We start from the raw sequence: 21,317 nt of genomic DNA, 5'->3' as shown, positions 1-21,317 counted from the left end.
TAGAATGGAATATTTTTTTCAGTAATTGAATTCTTCAAATGTAGGGATTAATATCTTTGGAGAAATTGCCTTTGAGTGGTGAATATAAAAATCTTTTCCCTTGGCGTTCCTCCTAACACATAACAGACTCAACTCATAGCTAGCTATATCGTGTTTCTAAGGTTTTATATGGCAGTTAGCATTAATAATTATTATTATGTACTGCTCAGTCAATGCTGTTTCAATATGTGGTTCATGTGTCACTACATGCAGCATCTGTGTGGTCCTTGATTTAACAAATGAAGTAGCCCATCCCGGAAGAGGTTATGGGAGACTACGCAACTAGGAAGTGATAAAAGTATGCTATGATCAGGTCATAAAACTTACAAGAGCAGTAATAAAATAATGAAGATGGAAACTGGGCAAGGAATTCAGGAGAGAGGAGATTGTTCTAAGCCATGACTACATTCAGTAAGTTGCTTGATGATGGGGTCCTCAGACTATCTTTTAAAGACTGGCCTTTATGATACAAACATCATTCTACAAAAGATGGGATAATGTGACAGTTTTGGATGCATCTTTTAAGCTCTGAAATACTACATATTTTGCCTCAAGCTACAACATTCATGCTGGTGAACTACACAATCAAGTTAAAAACAAAACAACAACAAACAACAAAAAGAACCCACAAATAACATTTTAGGTAGGTTTACAATTTTGTGTTGGACCACATTTATAGATATGCTGGAGCTCAATTTTTGAGGCAGGTCTAGACAGACATTGGTCATGCCCAAAGACAATCATAAAATGTGAAGATGGTTTATGATCAGAACTTCTGGTTGGCTGGCTTTTTTTTCTACATTTGCTAGATACATTATAAAGACTCAGACATGGATGTTACATACAAATGCTAAGGAAAGGCATTTTAATTTCTCAGCGCTCTGTGTATGTGTGCGTGTCAGAAAGTGTATGGCGGGCACGCCACTGCAAGAGTTGTGGAGGTCACGACATGGCTCCCAGTGTCCCACTCTGCTACTTTGTGCCTAAGTCTCTTGAGACTCACCAAGCCTAGACTTTGATAGTTCAATGTCATTGGATGGCCTGGGAGCTCCCAGGACCTACCTGTTTCTATACCCTAGTTATAACTATGCTTTTATGTGGGTGCTGTGAGCTGAACTCATGTCCTCATGCTCACATAGCAAGCACCGCCACCCACTAAGCCATCTCCAAACTCTCATTTATCCATCTGTGTGGAACTTTTGATGTAATTAGAGCAGGAGAAGAAGGAAAACAGATAGGGCCACACAAACACTTGAAGGTCCTCCAGTGCTTATACAGAGACTTCAAGAGTGTAAGTACTCAGTAAATGTCCTGGTTCATGAATAAGTACTCCAGGATTTATGGTCAACACTAACAGAGAAAAATGAATCTGTGTATGAGAGGTTTAGAGGTAGATACAAGAAAGTGGTCCTTCCTCTTACTAAAACAGACTAAAAGAATAGTCATACCTATAGCATACTTTTTACTTAACCTAGGAAATAAACCGGAATACATTCAAGTCTCAGAAAGTAGGAACTCACTTATACTTTCATACTCACACAGAGGCAGCTAACCAGGCTAGACAAGTTGACATGTCGTGGAGCAAACATGTGAAGTTGCTGAAGGCAAGAGATGGCCTGAGCCTGAACCAGGCAGCCTGGGTTATCTTGCATCACGGCGCAACCCAGCAAACACGAAGTCCTTAAGGCGGACACGGAAGTATTGTTACCTGAAATTATTAAAAGCCAGAACTTTTAACAATTGGCCTATAAAACCATTAGTCTTTAAACATATATAAGGCTTTAAAATTCATTAAAATTATTTCATATATTTGTCAAATCAAAACTTCTACCACAAAAGCAGAGACATGGACTGGGACATGGGTCAGTGGCTAAGCATATACTTAACATATGGGAAGCCTTTGTATCTCTCACATGAGCGCGCACACACACACACACACACACACACACACACACACACACACACACACACACACTGTGGGGGAAGAATAGTAATGTGACACACTGATAAATTATCTTGTTCTTAAACGTTTTAAAGAACTACTCTTAACTTATTTTGTGTGTATGTGTATGGATGGGTGAGCACGTAACAGCAAGTATATAGAGGTCAGAGGACAACTTGGCAGGAGTTGGTTCTCTCTTCTCACCAAATGGACCCAAGGGTTCACACTCAGGTTGTTAGGTTTAGCAAGAAATGCCTGTGCTTGCTGAGTCATCTCATCAGCCTAATTAGCTTGTTCTAAATGAAGTGTTTATTAGAAGAATCCAAAACTATTTACAAGTTTTATTAAATATTCATGAAAAGTAAAACTTGGTAAAAAGTAGAATTAGACATTGCCAATCAACTTAGCTTTGCTGTTATTATTTTCATATAATATAATCATATACCATGTGATTTGAAGAGGTCTGACTATTTGAAACTTTGGATTTATGTATTTCTTGGAGAGCAGTGTTCTTTATGCTACTATACATTATGTCTGCCACTTTAATTATTTAGGTAAATCCCGTCTCTTTAAGCATGGCACTTTTATCTCTTGAAGATAGGAGACACCAGGCTGGCTGAACTGAAACCTTCATTTAACAAGACATACTGCACCCCTGCTACACGCTAAGCACAGAGACTAATACGTGACCTTGTGTACATCTTCATGTAAAACATCATGAGAGCAGCCCCTGCACACCTTGTAGCTCTGGACCTAATGTGGTAATAAGGGCATTCAAGCAGCGGCCAAGACTCTGGTGAACTTCGGCATGAGTTGGAGGCACATTCAACAACAGCATGGTAATGAGGGACAGGGTGGGCTCCACATGTGCATGATAGAGTGCACCAGCAGAGTCAATGGTCAGTGAGAGAGAATGAAGCGCCCAGGTCTGTAAAGACAAAAAGGAAATAAACAGGCCACCGTTGCATCACAAAACATAAAAAAGGCACTAAACTGGCCTTTGGTTAGCAAATTAAAAAGCATTGGAACTGGGCAGTGGTGGCACATGCGTTTAATCCCAGCACTTGGGAGGCAAAGGCAGAAAGATCTCTGTGAGTTTGAGGCCAGCCTGGTATACAGGGCAAATTCCAGGACAGCCAGGATTATACACAGAGAAACCTGTCTAGAAAAGCCTAAAAAAAAAAAGCATCGGAAATTTTGGAAAGAGAGTAAGTGAACCATACAAGTTTAAGAAAATCCTTTTAGGAACTGGAGAGATGGCTCAGAGGTTAAGAGCACTAACTGCTTTTCTAGAGGTCCTGAGTTCATTCCCAGCAACCACATGGTGACTCACAACCATCTGTAATGAGCTCTTTGGCATGCAGGCATATGTAGACAGAGCACTGTATACATAATAAATACATCTTAAAAAAAGAAAATCCTTTTACATACCATTATTTATTTTACACAATGTGTATGAATGCTTTGTGTACATGTGCGTATGTGCACCACACACATGCCTGGTGACCACAGAGGCCAGACGGGGGTGTTGGGTCCCTTAGAACTAGAGTTACAGATGGTTGTGAGTGGTGGGAACTGAACCCAGGTCCTCTGCAAGGAAAACAATTGCTCAAAACCACTGAGCCATCTCTCTAGTCAAGAGAATCCCTATCTTTAAATATCAAATATAAAACCAATTCAGACAGTCATCAAGTTCAGAATGATCTATCTAGGGACAGCTGAGCAGTGAGAATATCAAAGACAATGAAACTTTGGCTAGCAGTTTGAATAAACCTAGTTTGCTTACTAGTCATATAAATAATAAAAATGAATGAAGACAGCTGGACATCAGAGAGTATACATTGTATAACTCCACTTTTGTAAAATAAAAAGGCAATAAACCTCGTCTGTACTGTCTCACACAGGGTAGTAGTTATCTCTGTGGTGCAGGGAGTTCTCTATAAGGCAGCATCAACAGAGTGTCTAAGGCACCCCATGTTTAGCTTCTTGATTCAGGTGCCTGTGATGGTTTTTCAGTCCATGCATTTTCTTCATAGATATGTACACTATAAGAGGTGTAGTACCTTTACGTATAACAATGCATATTCTAGTTTAGGGGAACCAAAAGCAGCCCTGTCCTGCTAACTTCTGAAGTTGAATTATAAGGAAACAGGTACACCAAAGGGTTTCCCTACTTTTGTGAATGCCTGACTGTTCCATTATATGAAGCGAACAAAGAGCTCTGTTAGATGTGAACACGACATTTCTCTCTCCATCATCAAATCAATTGGACATATATTTCTTATCCTAAATGCTACAAAAATAATGACTTCCTAGCCGTTAGCTGGGAAATAAGAGCAACCCAGCAAGACTCAGCTTTCTTTTGTGCAGGATAAGGAACTCTATTGATAAGCTGTACATAGATGCACTTTACCAATATGTACATACATGCACTATATCTACCAATAAGCTGTACATAAATGCACTCTACTAATAAGCTGTACATAGCCCAAAGATGATGTGAGTTTGATGACAGAAGTCATCAAAAAAGCATTTAGATTAATCAACAAACAGTATAAAATCAGTATAAAACTATGTACATTAGAACAAATATTTTGAAAGAGTGAAAGGATTTTAACAGATAAAACACATAATATTGTTACTTCTTCTTGTGGTAATACTAGGGGTTGGATTTAGGACCTCACAAATATTAGGCAAGCACTCAAGGAATGGACTACATCTCTAAAGTTTTTTTTCCTTTTTGACTCAGGGTCTCACTAAGTTGCTCGGGTTGGCCTTGAACTCACTCTGTAGCCCAGGCATGCCTTACACCAGGCAGGCCTATCCTTCTACCTAAGCAACTGTTTGTACTTCAGTGTTTTTGAGAGAGTCTTGCTGCTAGGATGACCTTAAATTCTATACAGTCCCAGTTGGCCTATAACTAACTCATATTCAAGCACCAAGATTAGAGGTGCATAGCATTATGCTTAGCAAAGTACTATAATTAAAGATGGTTGAAGACTTGGATGTGGTGCATATACCTGTAATTACAGCACTTGGAGGAGGCAAGGAGGACCAGTTCGAGATCAGCTTTGGCTACATAGATGGATGAAAAATGGAAAGTTTCAGTCAGTTCCGCTAAGGATTAGATGGTGTGGAGAATTCTACACAAAATACGGTAATCTAACTAGAGTACAGGTGTTGAAATCGATGAGACAGCTAAACTGGATCTCCCATGCCACCAGAGTCTCTATGGGTAGAGACTTACTGGGGAGGAAAAGACACCTTACCCCAGTGGTGAGGGGCTCATCCTTCTCTAACAACCCTCATCCCGTTCCTGCCTGCAACCCTCATCAAACTCACAGGGTTATGAAGAAGAAAGAAGAGGGGGAAGAAGAAGGAGGAGGAGGAGGGGGAAGAGAAGAGGAGGAGGACATGAGGGGGACAAGAGATGGTAAAGGGGAATGAAGATGATCAACATACTTATATACATGTGCGAAAACTGAAAAATGTCACATTGACAAAGCAATTATAATATAAAATTAATACACAGTAATGAACACTAAAGTATTTGGGTTACAGATAGGCAAAATGTGAAGTGAAGACAAGAGAGTGACAGGAGCAAAGCAGGCAGGTCATCTACACAAGTCAGTTTTGGGGGACAGAAGCAGAGATGGGTCTTGGGTCAGCTGGGAAGCTGCTTAGGAGGGGCATAGCGGTGCAGGAGGATCATGAGTTTGATGCCAGCCTGGGCTACACAGTGAGACAACACCTCAAAATAAAACAAGACAAAGTAAAATGAAACAAATGCCAGGGTGGTGGCACAAGCCTGTAAGTTCAGTTTTTCCGGTGGTTCAGGCAGTGAGGCCAGCCTGGGTAAAAAGTTCAAAGCCAGGCTGGGGAACTTAGTGTGTCCCTATCTAAAGGCAACACGAGTCTGGGGTGTGGGCCATTGGCAGAGGACTTGGCTGCTGGCATACACAAGCCCCGGGTTCAATCCCCACCTGAAAAAAACCAAACCAAACCAACAAACTAAAAGAAACCACGGGCAGCTTAACAAACTCTTCAGCAGGGAGGTTGCAAAAGAAAACATTTTAAACAAATCTGGTTTCACATTTAGAAAGGACTGGAAAGAAAATAATTGAAAAACAGTAAGGTCCTTTAGGAGGCTACTGTAAAAAACTAGGGGCATATGTACAAGTGGGAAGAGATAAGGAAAATAAGCAGAATGGGGGAATACTTAGGAGGCCGAAGCAGTGTAACTGATTACAAGGCCAGTCAGAACTATGCAGTAAGACTACTGTAAACAAAATGAAACAAACAAACAAACCCCCTAAGGACATGATGAATAGAGTATGAACTTAAAAAAACAACCACAGACAGCTGTGACCTCACACACCTGTAATCCCAGTACTTGGGAGGCAGAGACAGACGGATCTCTGAGTTCTAGGCCAACCTGGTTTACAGAGCAAGTTCCAGGACAGCCAGGGCTACACTGAGAAACCATAGGAGAATAGAAATCACTCTAGATTTGATTAAGATGTCAGAGGAAGGGTGAAATTGATAGAAACAGGTAACACACACACAAATGTATGGTATACTGGTCAAAGTGGGTTTTCAGTCTCTAATCTGTTTTTTGCTTTTAAAAATGTCATTCACAATGAGCTTCTCAGCCTCAGATGCCCTCTTTGCTACCTAATGATCACGAGCACCAACTATGCCAGTGTGTTTAGAAGAGCACTGCACAGTGCCTAGTGCCTAACAAGCTCAGGTGCTATCAGTCTAACAATCCATTCTTCAGAAAAGACACTCGATATGACTGACTTTAGGCACTCTTGAGAATGAGTGGAAGAGAGTTCAAATTTTTAAAATCTATCAAACTGAAAAACAGTTTTGCCGTTTAACACGGAGTACTAGTTGTCAGTAAAAGCAGAATCATGGACAAGCCACAGACTTAAGGAAGGCGTCATGTGAGGAGACTCACCTGCACATCAGGAGAAGTGCTGTCCTGAGACAAAGTATAAAGGACTCCAATACAAGAGCTCAGGTGCTGAGGACCTACGCCCCCTAAGTACCTGTGCAGGGATCCCAGAGCCAGGGAGTGGCCTGTTCTGGTGACCACATCTCTTGCTGACTTCAATCTGCAATCAGAGATAAGAAAGGACAAAAAGGATAAACTTAAACAGAAGTCATATACGTGGCAGCTCAGTTTGTGAGGGCTGACTACCTATGTCTAAGCCTAGGACTCAATCTATGGCATGAGATGGCCTGTTTCTGTAAATTGTCTTCTGAGCTCCACACGCACACACATGCAAGCTGTGGCACATGAAGACTCACACACATATTTGCACACTACCACACATACATGAACACCCACACAAGGGTGTGTATGTATTTTTACATACACGAGTAACCACAAACATACATGTGCAGCTCTCACACATGTATAAACACACATAATACATGAAAAATGAAAATATTTCAATACATGTAACGTGGCACTATTAGGAGGTGTAGCCTTGTCATAAGAAGTATGTCACTATGCAGGGGGCCTTTGAAGTCTCACATATGCTCACGGCCATGGAGGAAAATCACTTCCGTTGCCCGTGCAAGATTAGGGCTCTCAGCTCCTTCTCTAGCACCGTGTCTGTCTGCACACCACCATCTCCCCCCACGATGATAATGAACCAAACCTCTGAACTGTAAGCCACCCAATTAAATGTTTTCCTTTATAAGAGTTTCCATGGTCATGGTGTCTCTTCACAGCAACTGAAACCCTAAGACATTTCATTTTCCTTTTTAAAAAAAGAAATGGAGAGACAGGGTCTCAAGCTGGGAGGTGGTGATCTATGCCTTTAATCCCAGTACTCAGGGTTAACCTGCAAGCTAGTTCCAGGACAACCAAAGCTACATGAAGAAACACTGTCTCAAAAAGCCACTCCTTCCTCTCCAAAAAAAAAAAAAAAAAAAAAAGAGAGAGAGAGAGGGTCTCACTATATAGATCAGCCTGGCTTTGAACATATAGAGATCCACCTGCTTCTGCCTTTTAAGTGTTGTGACTAACTGATGCACACCCTACCATTTTCTTACAATACCATTTCAGAGATACACACACACTATTTAGCATATATGCTATACATGACATATATTCACACACTCACTACATATGACACACAAATATACATTACATGTGATATATACATGTATACACATGTTGTTTATAGGGCTGGCACTAATACTATTATTTTATTATTAGGTTACATTTTAATTGCCTCACTTCAATTCAAGAACTTTGATACTAAAACTATAAGAGAAGCCACTGTTTGTTGGGAATGTCCTATGTGCTATTCAGGCACATCAGCTCTTCGTTCCTCCCAACAGCCCTGTCTGTGGTCATGCCATCACTGCTGCATTTTACAGGTGATCTCAAGAGAAAAGTTGGAGTACCACAGGGTAATATGGTAGAGATGAGATTCGAACCAGGACCAAAGTACTCTCATTACCACCACAACTATTAACCAACTGACTGTGTTTACATTAAAACATGTACTTTTTAGTCTTGCTATGCAGCTCAGGCTGACCTGAAAGGAAACAGTGGCAATTTTGCTTCTGTTTCTTGACAATGAGTATATGCTACCACACCAGGTATAATCATGGACTTTATTTATAATTGTTTTAGTATTATTTTCAAATTTATAGTCCTTTCCCTTTAACAGTCTTAAATAAGTAGGACCATATTACTGACCACCTCTTCAGAATAGCTCTAGACAATTGGCTGGAAGGATTGAGTGACCCTCCAAAGCTACGGAGGTCTTGTGGTCTGTAGTCTGCAGCTTTCCCTTCCTACAGACTGCTTGGGCTACTTCTCATATGTACTTTACATGACAGAACTGTCCCACTGGCCTAGAGTCTATTTATTGACTATATATAACCAACTATAACATCCATGTAATAGCGATCAGTTTTCAGACCAAGAACGTTTTCTTCATCTGAAAACATCCACATTATCAAATTTTCTTTTTTAGTTAAATTGCAGAACAACATTCTCACTACTTCCAATAAACAGAAAACTATATTCCATTTTGTTAACAGCCCATGAACACTGAGAAATTCACTTACTTGTCAAAGCTAACTTGGGCTAATCCAGCCGTAAAAACTCCATCATCAACCACCTGGGCCAGTCTAGCCCATGCTTCTGAAGCCGCACATCTCAAAAGGGGGTTGGGACTTTCTAAGGCTCCCAGCACTAGTGTTAGGACAAGTCTTCTTACTTCAGGACCTAAACTTCGTTTAGAGCCAGCCACATACTAAAGTACACGAAAACAATTAAAATGTACAATTACAGCAAAAGTTCTGATCTAGTTTGGATTGTATATTTTTGTCAATCAAGTATGTTCATCACTTAAAAAAACACGGAACACAGAAATCACTACTCATGGATGACTAATAAACACTACCATGTTTTACCGAGAAACAGTAAGATGTTGCAGGGGCACAGCTGGATTTAGTCCACAGATGCCTGTCCTAGAATATCAGCTTTAGTTAGCTAAGGCATGGCACTAAGCCAAGGTCAGATGCTAACAAGTTTTATATGGAGAAAAAATAAAGGACAACTCTCAAGATCAAGAAAAATGAATAATAATTTTTTCTAGAAGCATCAGCATGAAACCTCAGTTACAAACTTACTTAATTTCAAAATAGCAAGTAGAAAATAAGTCAAATTACCTTCAATAAATTAGAAACAGCACAAACAATGTGCAACTGCACCGCTTGCTGACGAGCTCCTTTGGTATGCTTTATGCTGTTTGAAAGCTGCTCCAGTATCTGAACCCTGAAATCAAGAGCCACAAGAGTTAAACACAGCTAAGAGCTTAAGGCCAAGTCAGTGCAGACTGGCTGAACACCTCTGCTGATTCTCCTGAGACTGTGTTTTGGGGCAACTACTAGATGAAACACTGTTAAGACGCATGGCAACCAATAGGAAAATGTTTTTCATTCAGGGTCATTCCAGCAGCAGGGAAAAAAGCAGTGTTTTATGAAAACTATTACCAATGTCTGTCTCAGAGATTTTCTGCTTGGGAAAATTTAGCTACCTTAGTACCTGTAGATTATTTTTTGCCCACACCTCCTAACTTACAGTTTATTTTTTTCTGACTCATGGGGAAAACACTCCTTAAAAATGGTAGTCCTTAGCATTTACAAACTCATACTTGTAGTAATAATATTATTTATGATTTATTAAAGCTTGCCTGAGGATTCAGAAAGTAAAGTTAGCCAGAAGCCATAGAAGCCAGGCACACACCTTTAACCCCAGCATCCAGAAGGTAGGAGGTGGTGATACACACCTTTACTCCTAGGACTCAGGATTAAGAGACAGATGGATCTCCATGAGTCCAAGGCCACCCAGATCTACACAAGACTGATCCAGTCCTAAAGAGAACCAGCTGACACAGAGATGATCTCAGCACCTGGGATCACACGCCTTTAATCCCAGCATTGGGGAGGTGTATAAGACAGGAACAAGGTCTCAGTATCAGTATTCATTCTCCAGCCACTCTGAGGATAGGAAGATTTTCAGTCTCAGATTCTCCAGGCACACTGAGGAGAGGCAGCAGGATCAGCCCATTCTGCCTGAGGTAGTGGTACGTACGAGCTAGTGGCTCCCTACTTTGCTTTTCTGTTCTTCAGCTTGAAGTTTGAACTCCAATACCTACCTGTCTCTAGGTCTTTCATTTTTCCTGTCACACACACTTTGGGTTACTTAAGTTACCTGAGTTAGCTGCGATTATGAGAACAGTCCAGGAACTGGTGTTCCCAAGGCTGTGTGGTAGGGTCTTGTGGTTCTTAGCTTAGAGCCCAGGCAAAGCAGGGACTACTGACAGGTTTCTGAGTCACTGGGTCTCCATGTCCTCTGCTTCCTGGCTGTGAGGTGGGTGGTTCTGCCCTGGCAGACAGTCCCAAAATGACATACCTCCACTGGTTCAATCATTCGTTGGAAACTCTAAATTTGTGAGCAAATTAACTATTTCTTGATTATAAACCGATTACCACAACTATTTGTTAGGTTCAGAGAAAGCTGACAAACTGAATACGATTATTTGAGAATATCCTAATTTATACATTTAATGTTGACAATTACACAAAAATTTTAAAACTAGAGGTATTAATTCCTTACGTCGAGATTGAAGACTTTTCTGTGAGACAAGCCACATCATCCTATCAATTCTTTCCTAAGATCCTGCTTCTGAGGTCAGTACTTTCTCCCTCTTTAAATTAAGAAAGCAGAGACAACACTAACAAGTATTCTGTGGGCTGTGAATTAAGATGGCAGCAACAACACCTTGGAAGGTCTAGTACCCTGTGTTAGGTATGTGGCAGGCAGTCAAATGCACCCATCACCCAGCATAAAAGAACAATTGCACCAGGAAGGTAAAACAGTGCACAGAGGGGGTGGGGTGGGCAGATGGGCACCCTTTACATGACCCCAGCATACTCCCAATGTCCCTGAGTGCTGAATCATATCTCTACCATTTTAAAAACTGTGAGTGTGTGTGAGAGTGTGTGTGTATGTGAGTGTGTGAGTGTGTATGTGAGTGTGAGAGTGTGTTTGAGTGTGTGTGTGAGTGTGTATGTGAGTGTGTGAGTGTGTGTGTGTGTCTGGGGGGTGTCAGGTTTTCTCTTCCCCTTTGCTTGTTCACTAGGGAGTGCATGTGTCTGTCTCACATGTGTGTAGTCAGACAAAGAGTCTTTAGGCTCTCTTCTTCCACTCTGACATGCATCCTAGGGATGGAACTCCGGCTGTCAGAGTGGCAGTGAGGCCTTTACCAACTCGGCCATCTTGCACGCCAGATCTCTAGCACAGCATTGAGGACAAAACACTTAAGTTTTGTCCAGTAGCAATTTTGTTATCAAAGCAAAGGAGATATGGGTATTGCTCCTTTTGAAAGCTCAACAGTGCAAGAAATTTGATGGAAAAAAAAGGTAAAATAAAAATGGCAGGTCACCAAGGGTTGAGAGAATCTCACTATTCCAAAGTTCACTTATAGCCCTGGCATCTAGAAAGAGTTACCATTAACATTTCAGAATCTTTGATTTTATTTTTAGACCCCCCCACCCCAGGATTATAGAAATAATTTTCAGAAAACTGAGCTTATACTGTACTTCAGTGTTATGACTTGTCTTTCTTTTTCTCTCAAACAAACTGTCATACATTTCTCCATTTTATTAATGATTACAGAGAAACACTTTTGAGTGTTAGTATTAGTCTATGAGTACAATAATTTATTTTGCCAATTCCTTAGTTTGATATCTTTAGGCCATTTGTAATTTTTATTTAAAAATATGGTAGCTGTTTACGGTGGTGCATAAACAGGTGCCTATAATCCTAGCACAAAGGAAGCTGAGGCGGGAGGACTGCTGAGTTTTAGGCCAGCTGGGGTTACACAGTAAGCTTCAGGTTAGTCAGGACTGTATAGTATAATTCTCTTAAAATGAACAACATGAACCACCCCAGAAACCCCTTTAAGCATAAACATTTGTGCTTTAATACTAGCAATGCAAACTTTTCTTGTTTTTGATTTCTATTGTCAGAAAATAGAGAATTGCCTACTCTAAAAGAAAATTTCAGGTCCATGAGGTAAACAGCAGACAAAGGCACTTGCTGTAAGGCTTGTTATCTTCACTTTGATCCCTGAAACCCACATGGTAGAATGAGAGAAACTGATTCCCACATGCCTCACCCATAACTAACTAACTAACTAACTAAATGAAATAACGATAATAATAATAATAATGTCTTTTAAAATGGTTCAGTGGGTATAGGTGCTTGCCACCAAGTCTGAGAAAACAAGTTCAATCCCTCAGCCCCCACATGATAGAAGGAGAGAACTGACTCCTGCAAACTGTCCTCAGACTTCCAACATGTAAAACATATTTTATTTATATGCATCTGCATATAGGGTAATAAGCACTCTTAAGCTCTGAGCCATCTTCCTGGTCCCAAGAATTTTAATTATGAATACATAACACATTAAATTTATTTCAAACTTAGAATTCTCTCTCTCATACTGGTGTGAGGGTTTCACATCCTCTCCCTCTCTCTCTCTCTCCCTCCCTCCCTCCCTCCCTCCCTCCCTCCCTCCCTCCCTCCCTCCCTCTCTCTCGTATACTGGTGTGAGGGTTTCACATCCCCTGGAGCTGTGATGTGGGTGCTGGGAACTGAACCAGGGTCCTTTGGAAGAGCAGCCAGTGCTCTCAACTGCCGAGTCATTAGAATAATCTTTTAAAAGGTTTCTCTTAAACTGTTCAAACATAACACCCATCACAGTAACAACAAAAAGCTTTGGAACATTACTTTTCCTTTTTATTCTGTTTGATATTTTGGGGATGGGAGAGTCTTCCTGTCTAGCTCATGCTCCACGGTACTGAAAATTATTCTGCCTCAGCCTTCCTGTGCTGGGATTACAGGCCGGCACCACCATACTGGCTAAGTATGGGGCCTTTAATTAAGGCCGTTCTTATCTAGAAATGTAAGAACAGAACACTCAGTCAGGAAAGACCTGAATTCAATGCCCAGCACTGTGTAACCCCAGCTAGCCTAAAACTCAGCCTGGAAGCCCAGTGCTGGGGAAGCAGAGACGGGAAGTTCCAGGCCAGCAAGAGACTTAAATTAAGGTAGCTGGTGACCTTAAAACTGGCATGGTGATTATCCTCTGGCCAATACACACATGCACATGTATCTGTACACATGATCCAGTCAGGCCTGTCATGACTAAGAGCTCAAGGCGGGACAACAGGAGACTTGATAGATACTGTATTCACATAGTTTCTCTCCCCTGGTTCTCTAATGACACCCACAAGAAGCCACTGCGTTACAATGACTTGCTTCCTGCTTCTGGGATCCTGCAATGTCATTTCCTTTAAAAAACAAAACAACCTCAAACTACTGCCTGCCATTTTATTCACTTAAAATCAAAACTGAAAAAAATAATCAAAACAGAATAACAGGTTTTGTTTTTGTTATGCCTGAACATTTAAATTACAACAAATAAAACCTTTCAAATACTTGAATATTCATTATATTATTATAACCTAGGTAAGGAAAATGATGAGCACAATTTAAACTTCATTAAATGTAATAAAATGAAGAAATCAAGAATCTCTAACTAGACAATATATCAGAAATTTGTCTATAAGAAAAACATTCTTTTGTAAAGGGAAGAATAATCTTTTTATCAGAAGGCTGGCAGAAGATGGGGTTATTCATAAGCAAACTGTATCAAACCTGTTCAGAAATAACTTCATGACCAGACTAGTGTTAAGTTCTCACTAAGGGTTTTGAATTGCTCTCCACTAGGAGACATGATCAGATGGAATGACAGAATAAAAAGCGTGATCTGCGTCGGAGGGAAAATGCTAGGGGCAAAGGGGAAAGGAAAAGGAGCACGAGTGGAAAAATGGGTTAGTCTGTACACTCCTGATCAGCAGCCATTCAGTTTCTGACAGCAGCATTTCCTGAGTCATGGACTTTGGTCCCTAACATAGGCTTATGCCCAGGTCATCAGGTAAGAACCAGGGGCATCTTAGATGAGAAATAAACCCATTAGCCTTTGGTATTTTCAAAACCTCCTCTTCCTGTGTGCCGGGATTATGGCAGGTACATTTAGTAATTTCTTATCAATATTAGCTACATGAAAACAGACTTTCCCTCACCTGTCCCAGGTCACTCTTAGGCTAACGAGGTCATCGGATGGCACCCCGCTTGCCCACCAGCAATGTGTGTTAGACAGAGCCGACTTCAGGGAAGCAGTTGCTGAGGAGACTTACCTCTGAGTTTCTTCCACATTAGCACAGACAGTCCCGAAGAGCCTGGATGCAGAGCTAATAACTGAGAGTGCTGGGGGCAGGGGCTTAGGCACAGAGTCTCCTTCTACGTCCTTCTCATAGACAGAGTAAGGGTCATATTCTAGACTTCCACAAGCAACACCATTACCAAGCAGGAGCTAGATGGGGGAAAAAGGAAGTAATGGTTAAAAATCATTCAAGACAAAACATCCTCAAGAATTATTCTAAAACCACCATACCTGTTCTTCAATAAACCTGTGGTCAGTCTCTTGCAGCAAAGGACTTAGTATCAAAAGGTCATCTGGGTGACAAAGGGCTGGAAGTAAACATGCAGAGGCTGCCGCCTGAGTATCAGGGGCAGTCAGCTCAGCAGCCAGCTCTCTGAGGATAGCATTGAGGTTCCCTGTTGAGTCAGAGAAAAAGAACCATTAGCAAGTTAGTACTAGCTTTTATCCTTAGAGTATAGGATAAAGGAAAACTCAAGCTGACCAACTTTACAGTCTCACAGCCAAAGACTCTATTTCTCTCTTTTTAAAATGTTTTTTTTTTAAAATTTAAGTTAGAAACAAGTTTTTTTCACATGTCAATCCCAGCTCCTCTCCCTCCCCTCCTCCCCATCCCTCTCCGCCAGGCCCCCCAGTACCCCACCCAATCTCCACTCAGATCCCCAGATAGAGTGAGGCCCTCCATGGTGGATCTCCAGAGTCTGTCATGTCATCCAGGTTAGGGTCTAGGCCCTCCTTCCAGAGTCCAGGCTGAGAGAGCATCCCTCATTGTGGTATGGGCACTGAAAGTCTATTTGTAAGCCAGGGATAAATACTATCCAAGGCCCCATAGATTAACTAGGCTTCCTCACTGACACCCACATTCAGGGGGTCTGGGTCAGTCCCATGCTTTCCACACAGCCATCAATCTGGGGTCCAAGAACTCCCCCTTATTCAAGTCAACTGTTTCTGTGGGTTAAACAGCCCAGTCTTAACTCCTTTGCTCATCATTTCTCCCTTTCTGACACTGGATTCCAGGAGTTCAGTTCAGTGTTTATCTGTGGGTGTCTGCCTCTGCTTCCATCAGTCTCTGGATGAAGGTTCTGTTTCCCAGACTCTCTGGCAATGGGACTGTATGCTGGCACTCCATGTCCAAAATCCATAAATGAGTGAGTACATACCATGTTTCTCTTTATGTGACTGGGTTACCTCACTCAGGATGGTTTCTTCTAGTGCCATTTATTTGCCTAAAATTTCAGGATTCTTTTTTTTTTTTTTTTTCTGGATAGTACTTAGTTGTATAAATGTACCACATTTTCTCTATCCACTCTTCAGTTGAGGGACATCTAGGTTGCTTCCAGATTCTGGCTATTATAAAAAATGCTGCTATGAACATAGTGGAACAGATGTCCTTGTTGTATGAATGTGTATCTTTTGGATATATGCCTAAGAGTGGAATTGCTGGGTCTTGTGGTAGACTGATTCCCATTTTCCTGAGGAATTTCCATACTGATTTCCAAAGTGGCTGTATGAGTCAGCACTCCCACCAGCAGTGAAGGAGTGTTGCCATTTCTCCACAACCTCTCCAGCATAAACTGTCATTGGTGTTTTTTATTTTAGCCATTCTGACAGGAGTAAGATAGTATCTCAGAGTTGTTTCGATTTGCATTTCCTGGATGGCTAGGGATGTTGAGCACTTTCTTAAGTGTCTCTCAGCCATTTTAGACTCCTCTACTAAGAATCTCTATTTAGTTCTGTAGCCCACTTTTTAATTGGATCCTTTGGTGTTTTGGAGACTTGCTTCTTGAGTTCTTTGTAAATTTTGGAGATCAGCCCTCTGTCAGATGTGGGGTTAGTGAATATCTTTTCCCAATCTGTGGGCTGCCTTTTTGTCTTGTTGACTGTGTCCTTTGCCTTACAGAAGTTTCTCAGTTTCAGGAGGTCCCATTTATTAATTGTTGATCTTAGTGTCTGTGCTACTGGTGTTATGTTCAGGAAGCAGTCTCCTGTACCAATCTGTTCAAGGGTACCACACACTTTCTCTTCTAACAGGTTCAGTGTGGCTGGATTTATGTTGAGGTCTTTGTTCCATTTGGATTTAATTTTTGTGCATGACAAAAGACATGGATCTATCTTCAGCAAAGACTCTATTTCTCATCTCTGTGAGTTCAAGGCAAACCTAGTTTACATAGTAAGCTCTAGGATAGCCCAGGACTATATAGAGACCTTGTCTCCATAAAAATAAAACAACTAAACAAGGCTGGGCATGTTGCTTAGTAGTATGACACTTAACCTGCATGTTTAAGTCCCTACGTGCACTCATTAACACCAGGGAAGGAAAATTTAGCCCGGCAAGAAGGCATACACCCATAGTTCCATCTAGGCAGGAGGCTGACGCAGGAGGACTGCTTGAGCCCAGGATATGGAAGGATGTCTTTCTTCCTTCACACAATTTCATCTCAAGAGAAAAAGGGAGGCAGACATGCAGGAAGAGACTGGTTTAACAAAAAGCAGGGTTGTATTAAAGACAAGAGGTGTTATAAAACGTCCTAACAGCTTACCAAAGAGCCTCTTAAGAAATGTTCTGAGGTCAGATGAGCAAGCAGGAACAGGGTATGACTACCAGAGATCTGAATGCAGCCTGACTGGACCTGGGTGAACCACTGTGCTGAATTTTTCATTTATTGAAGGTGCACTCAAGGGGCTATGGAGAATTCCCACTTGGTTTTGCAGTGCTGTAAACTAGACCTGCACGTGCTAGGTAAGAATTGGAGCCTCCAACCTCATTTTACTTCATTCTGAGGCAAGGTCTCACTAATTACTCAGGCGAGTACAACCACAATCTATAGCCCAGGCAGTCTCTCAACTCAGACCCTTCTGAATCAGTTTCACAGGTTTGTGCCACCAGGCCTGGCTGACTGTAATATGAGAAAAGAAGCAGTCTCCTGAAACAAAAGCACTATTAAGCTTACAGACACAGTTGGAGAGGGTAGAGGGGACCAATGAGGGCTTAGTAAAACAAGTCAGAGTCAATTGAAGGAATGCTGGAGAGTTTAACTACCAGCTCGGGACACTCAGTAAAATGATTTCGTTGTCAGCACAACATGAAAGGTATTTTTGTTGCTACAGTTAAGTGTGAAAACATTGGGAATATTTCTCAGTTACAATGGTTCCTTGCACAAATTCTAGTTGGTCTTAACAATAAAAACCCAGGGACAGATATTGGGGTTAAAGCTGAAGATCAGAGAAGCAAAGTAACCAGTCACTCGAGACTTTTCACCTCTACCAATGCTCAGACTTAAGGGCCATCCTGTCCTCAGACTGCATCTCCAGACTGCATCTGTCTCCACCAAGCCTCAGACTGCACTGAGCTCATGTCTCTTCCTGCCTTATATTCCTCTCTAGTGCTGGGATTAAAGGATCCTAAGTGCTGAGATCACCTTTGTGTGAGCTCTGTTTCTCTTTTAGACTGGATCAATTTTGTGTAGCTCAGGGTAGTCTTGAACTAACAGAGATCTGTATGCCTCTGTCTCACCAGTACTAAGATTAAAGGTTTGTGCTACCACTGCCTGGTCTCTATGGCTAACTAGTGTGGCTAGTTTTGACTCTGATCTTTAGGCAAACTTTATTTGTTAAATAATAAACAAAATATCATATTTTCCCTTTTTGTCTTAAAAAAGTTATAACTAATATATAAGAAAAGCTATACACAATAAGTACAAAAGCTATATATAATATATAGGCAATAAATACATCAACAATGTCTAGTCCATTTGCATTTGACAAATTCAGAGAAAATACTCCATATCTATCTTATCTTGGTTAGTTCAAAAGGTTGTACCTAATTCATTTTCTATTCTAATTTGCATTATCAAATTATGTTTTTAATGTCTCTCAACCTTTTACACTTTATAGCTCTCTAGTGAGTTTTATTTGAGCCTGGTAAACAAGGAAAACTATAACACCTAGTCTTCAACTCTCTCAGAGACCTGTGAAAGAAATAATATTAACCGAGTAAGCAGGAAGTGCGAGCAAGTGACTTCCAAAAAATGTGTGTAATGACAGAAACAGCTGGCTGCCTGGACAGTCACCCAAGGTTCCCCTGCAACGTTGGGGCATCCATCTGTGGCCTACAGGCCTAACATATTCAACAGAATTTTTTATGAAGCAGGATTTTTGAAGGACTGTCCCACCTTGTCATGACAAGGTTTGGCAGTCACTCTTTTTTTGTGTCCTGCTTGTCCAATTAGGATAGCACACTGTCAGCAGTCAAGGCAAGGGTACTCTCTTGCCCAGTGGCTTACTTTTGCCACAGACTAAGTAAACTTCATGTGGAGTTTCTTCAGTGCCCATCATCTTGTCTGAAGTAAACTGGAACTGCCAGAAGCAGACATGTTTCATTGTTATAAAAATAAAAAACAAAACCAAAAACTCATGTTAAAACATCTTTTTTTTTTTTCCGAGACAGGGTTTCTCTGTGGCTTTGGAAGCTGTCCTGGAACTCACTTTGTAGACCAGGCTGGCCTCGAACTCACAGAGATCCGCCTGCCTCTGCCTCCCGAGTGCTGGGATTAAAGGCGTGCGCCACCAACGCCCGGCCATGTTAAAACATCTTAAGTGCAATATTCTATAGATCTCTGAAGTGTTTGAAAATGACCTGTCTATCATTTCAGGTCATTTCAGGTCTATATCTCTTTTAACCTCGAAAACATACCTAATATGACTGCAAATTTAATTATAAAAGTGACTAATTATTAATCTGCATTTCCTTATTATCCTATATAGTTGATAACCATTAACTTTCAAGAACCAGAAATTTGCATTACATTGTTAAATGAACTGTATAGATATAATACCTTGAACAGTTTCTGGGAAAAGTACTTAACCACATCAAACCTAAGATAGCAAATAAAAACCAAGAACTCAAAATTTTATTCCACAACCATCAGAAAGCTCAGTCGGCTTCTCTCCTCTTCCTCCTTTTCCTAGTTAGAGTCTGTGTAGCCCAGGCTGCCCATAACCTTGAGGAGCTCTTTCTGCTCCAGCTTGGATTACAGGTGTAAGCCACCATGCTTGCTGCAATTACTCTTTAAGAAAAACATCCAGCACTTGGGAGGCAGAGGCAGGCGGATCTCTGTGAGTTCAAGGCCAGCCTCATCTACAGAGTGAGTTCCAGGACAGCCAGGGCTACACAGTAAAATCCTGTTTTGAAAAACAAAAACCCCTCACTATTATCTTCTGGACAATCATGAAGATTTAAATTCTTAAAGACTCTCCATGTAACTGGGGCTAGAGAGATGGTTCAGTGGTTAAGAGCATTGGCTGTTTTTCCAGAGGACCCAGGTTTAAGTCCCAGTCTCCAAATGGCAGTCCACATTGTCTATTAACTCCAGTTCCAGGGTATCTGATGCTCTCTTCTGGTCTCCGTGGGCATCAAGTACTTATATTTGTGATCATGCAAGGAAGGCAAAACATCCACACACATTAAAAAAACAAAACAAAAAAAAACCCACCTTTTTATGTAAAAAAGGCAAGTTCTTATTGTAGGTCTTATAAGATCAACATCTGGCAATATGCTGCAACAACTGATATGACCAGAACTTTACAGCTTTCCCCCTCCCACATGACAAGGTTTCTCTATGTAGCCCTGCCTGTCCTCAAACTCAGAGATCTGCCTGCCTCTGCCTCCCAAGTGCTCCACCAGGCCTGGCTCTTCAGTTATTTTCTAATCCTATTCTCCAAACAATGGATTTGTACATATAGGATATGTATGTGTTTGAATGGATGCATCTAGGTATGCACGCCCTGTGTGTGTGTGTGAGGGGGTGGGTGGGTGGGTGGTATTCCAGAGGTCAACATTGTTATCTACCTCAACTGTTCTTCACCTCTTTAGTTTTTTGAGACAGAGTCTCACTATGTAACCCTGCTGGCCTGCAACTTACAATGTAGACCAGGAAGGCCTTGAAATCAGAGAGATCCACCTGCCTCGGCCTCCTGAGTGCAGGGATTAAAGCCGTGTGACACCACACCTGGCTTAGACCTGACTTTTGCAGACAGGGCCTCTCACTGAACCTTGCTTGCTGACTCAGCTCTCTTGGTGGGAAAGGAGCTCTAGAAATCTATCTGTCTCTACCCCCCCAGCACTAGGCAAAGATGCATGTTGTCTTGTCTGGCTTTGTCATGGGTGGTAGGATCCACGTTCATTTCCTCACACATGCCAAGTGTCCACCAAGCCAAACCCGAAAGACGCACGCTTGTATGACTTTGATTATGGTAATAGAGACTGAATCCAGGCCCTCACAGGTACTTGTCAGTCATCCTACTTGATGATAAAGTTTACTTTCCTCAACATAGATTATACAAATGTATTCAGTTACACAGAACACAGATCTTTCTTAAATGCAAAATCCCTAAGAAGAAGAAGAAAAAAAGCAACCTTACTTCTATTGTTATGGTTGCAGAGAGGAAACAAGTGTCAAATTACTATTATTACACTAATCTTAAATTCATTGTTAAAGTACAAAAACAAC

General features: G+C 41.3%; 1 protein-coding gene across 6 annotated transcripts in view; it reads right to left on the bottom strand.

The window, feature by feature from the left end:
- Positions 1–21,317, bottom strand: part of Heatr5a (HEAT repeat containing 5A) — a 98,118-nt gene that overhangs the window by 35,652 nt on the left and 41,149 nt on the right. For all 6 annotated transcript variants that reach the window (XM_040743111.1, XM_040743110.1, XM_040743113.1 and 3 more), the window contains exons 15-21: positions 15,043–15,206; positions 14,786–14,961; positions 9,686–9,791; positions 9,080–9,267; positions 6,945–7,101; positions 2,720–2,909; positions 1,578–1,747 (exon numbers count right to left, since the gene is read on the bottom strand). In XM_040743111.1, the coding sequence (XP_040599045.1) occupies positions 1,578–1,747; positions 2,720–2,909; positions 6,945–7,101; positions 9,080–9,267; positions 9,686–9,791; positions 14,786–14,961; positions 15,043–15,206 (1,151 nt within the window). The remainder of the gene's footprint in view (positions 1–1,577; positions 1,748–2,719; positions 2,910–6,944; positions 7,102–9,079; positions 9,268–9,685; positions 9,792–14,785; positions 14,962–15,042; positions 15,207–21,317) is intronic.

Source organism: Mesocricetus auratus, unplaced genomic scaffold (assembly GCF_017639785.1).
Source record: "Mesocricetus auratus isolate SY011 unplaced genomic scaffold, BCM_Maur_2.0 Super-Scaffold_15014, whole genome shotgun sequence".
Lineage (NCBI taxonomy): Eukaryota > Metazoa > Chordata > Mammalia > Rodentia > Cricetidae > Mesocricetus > Mesocricetus auratus.
Note: the sequence above shows the minus strand (reverse complement) of the source record. Positions and strands in the feature narration are given on the sequence as shown.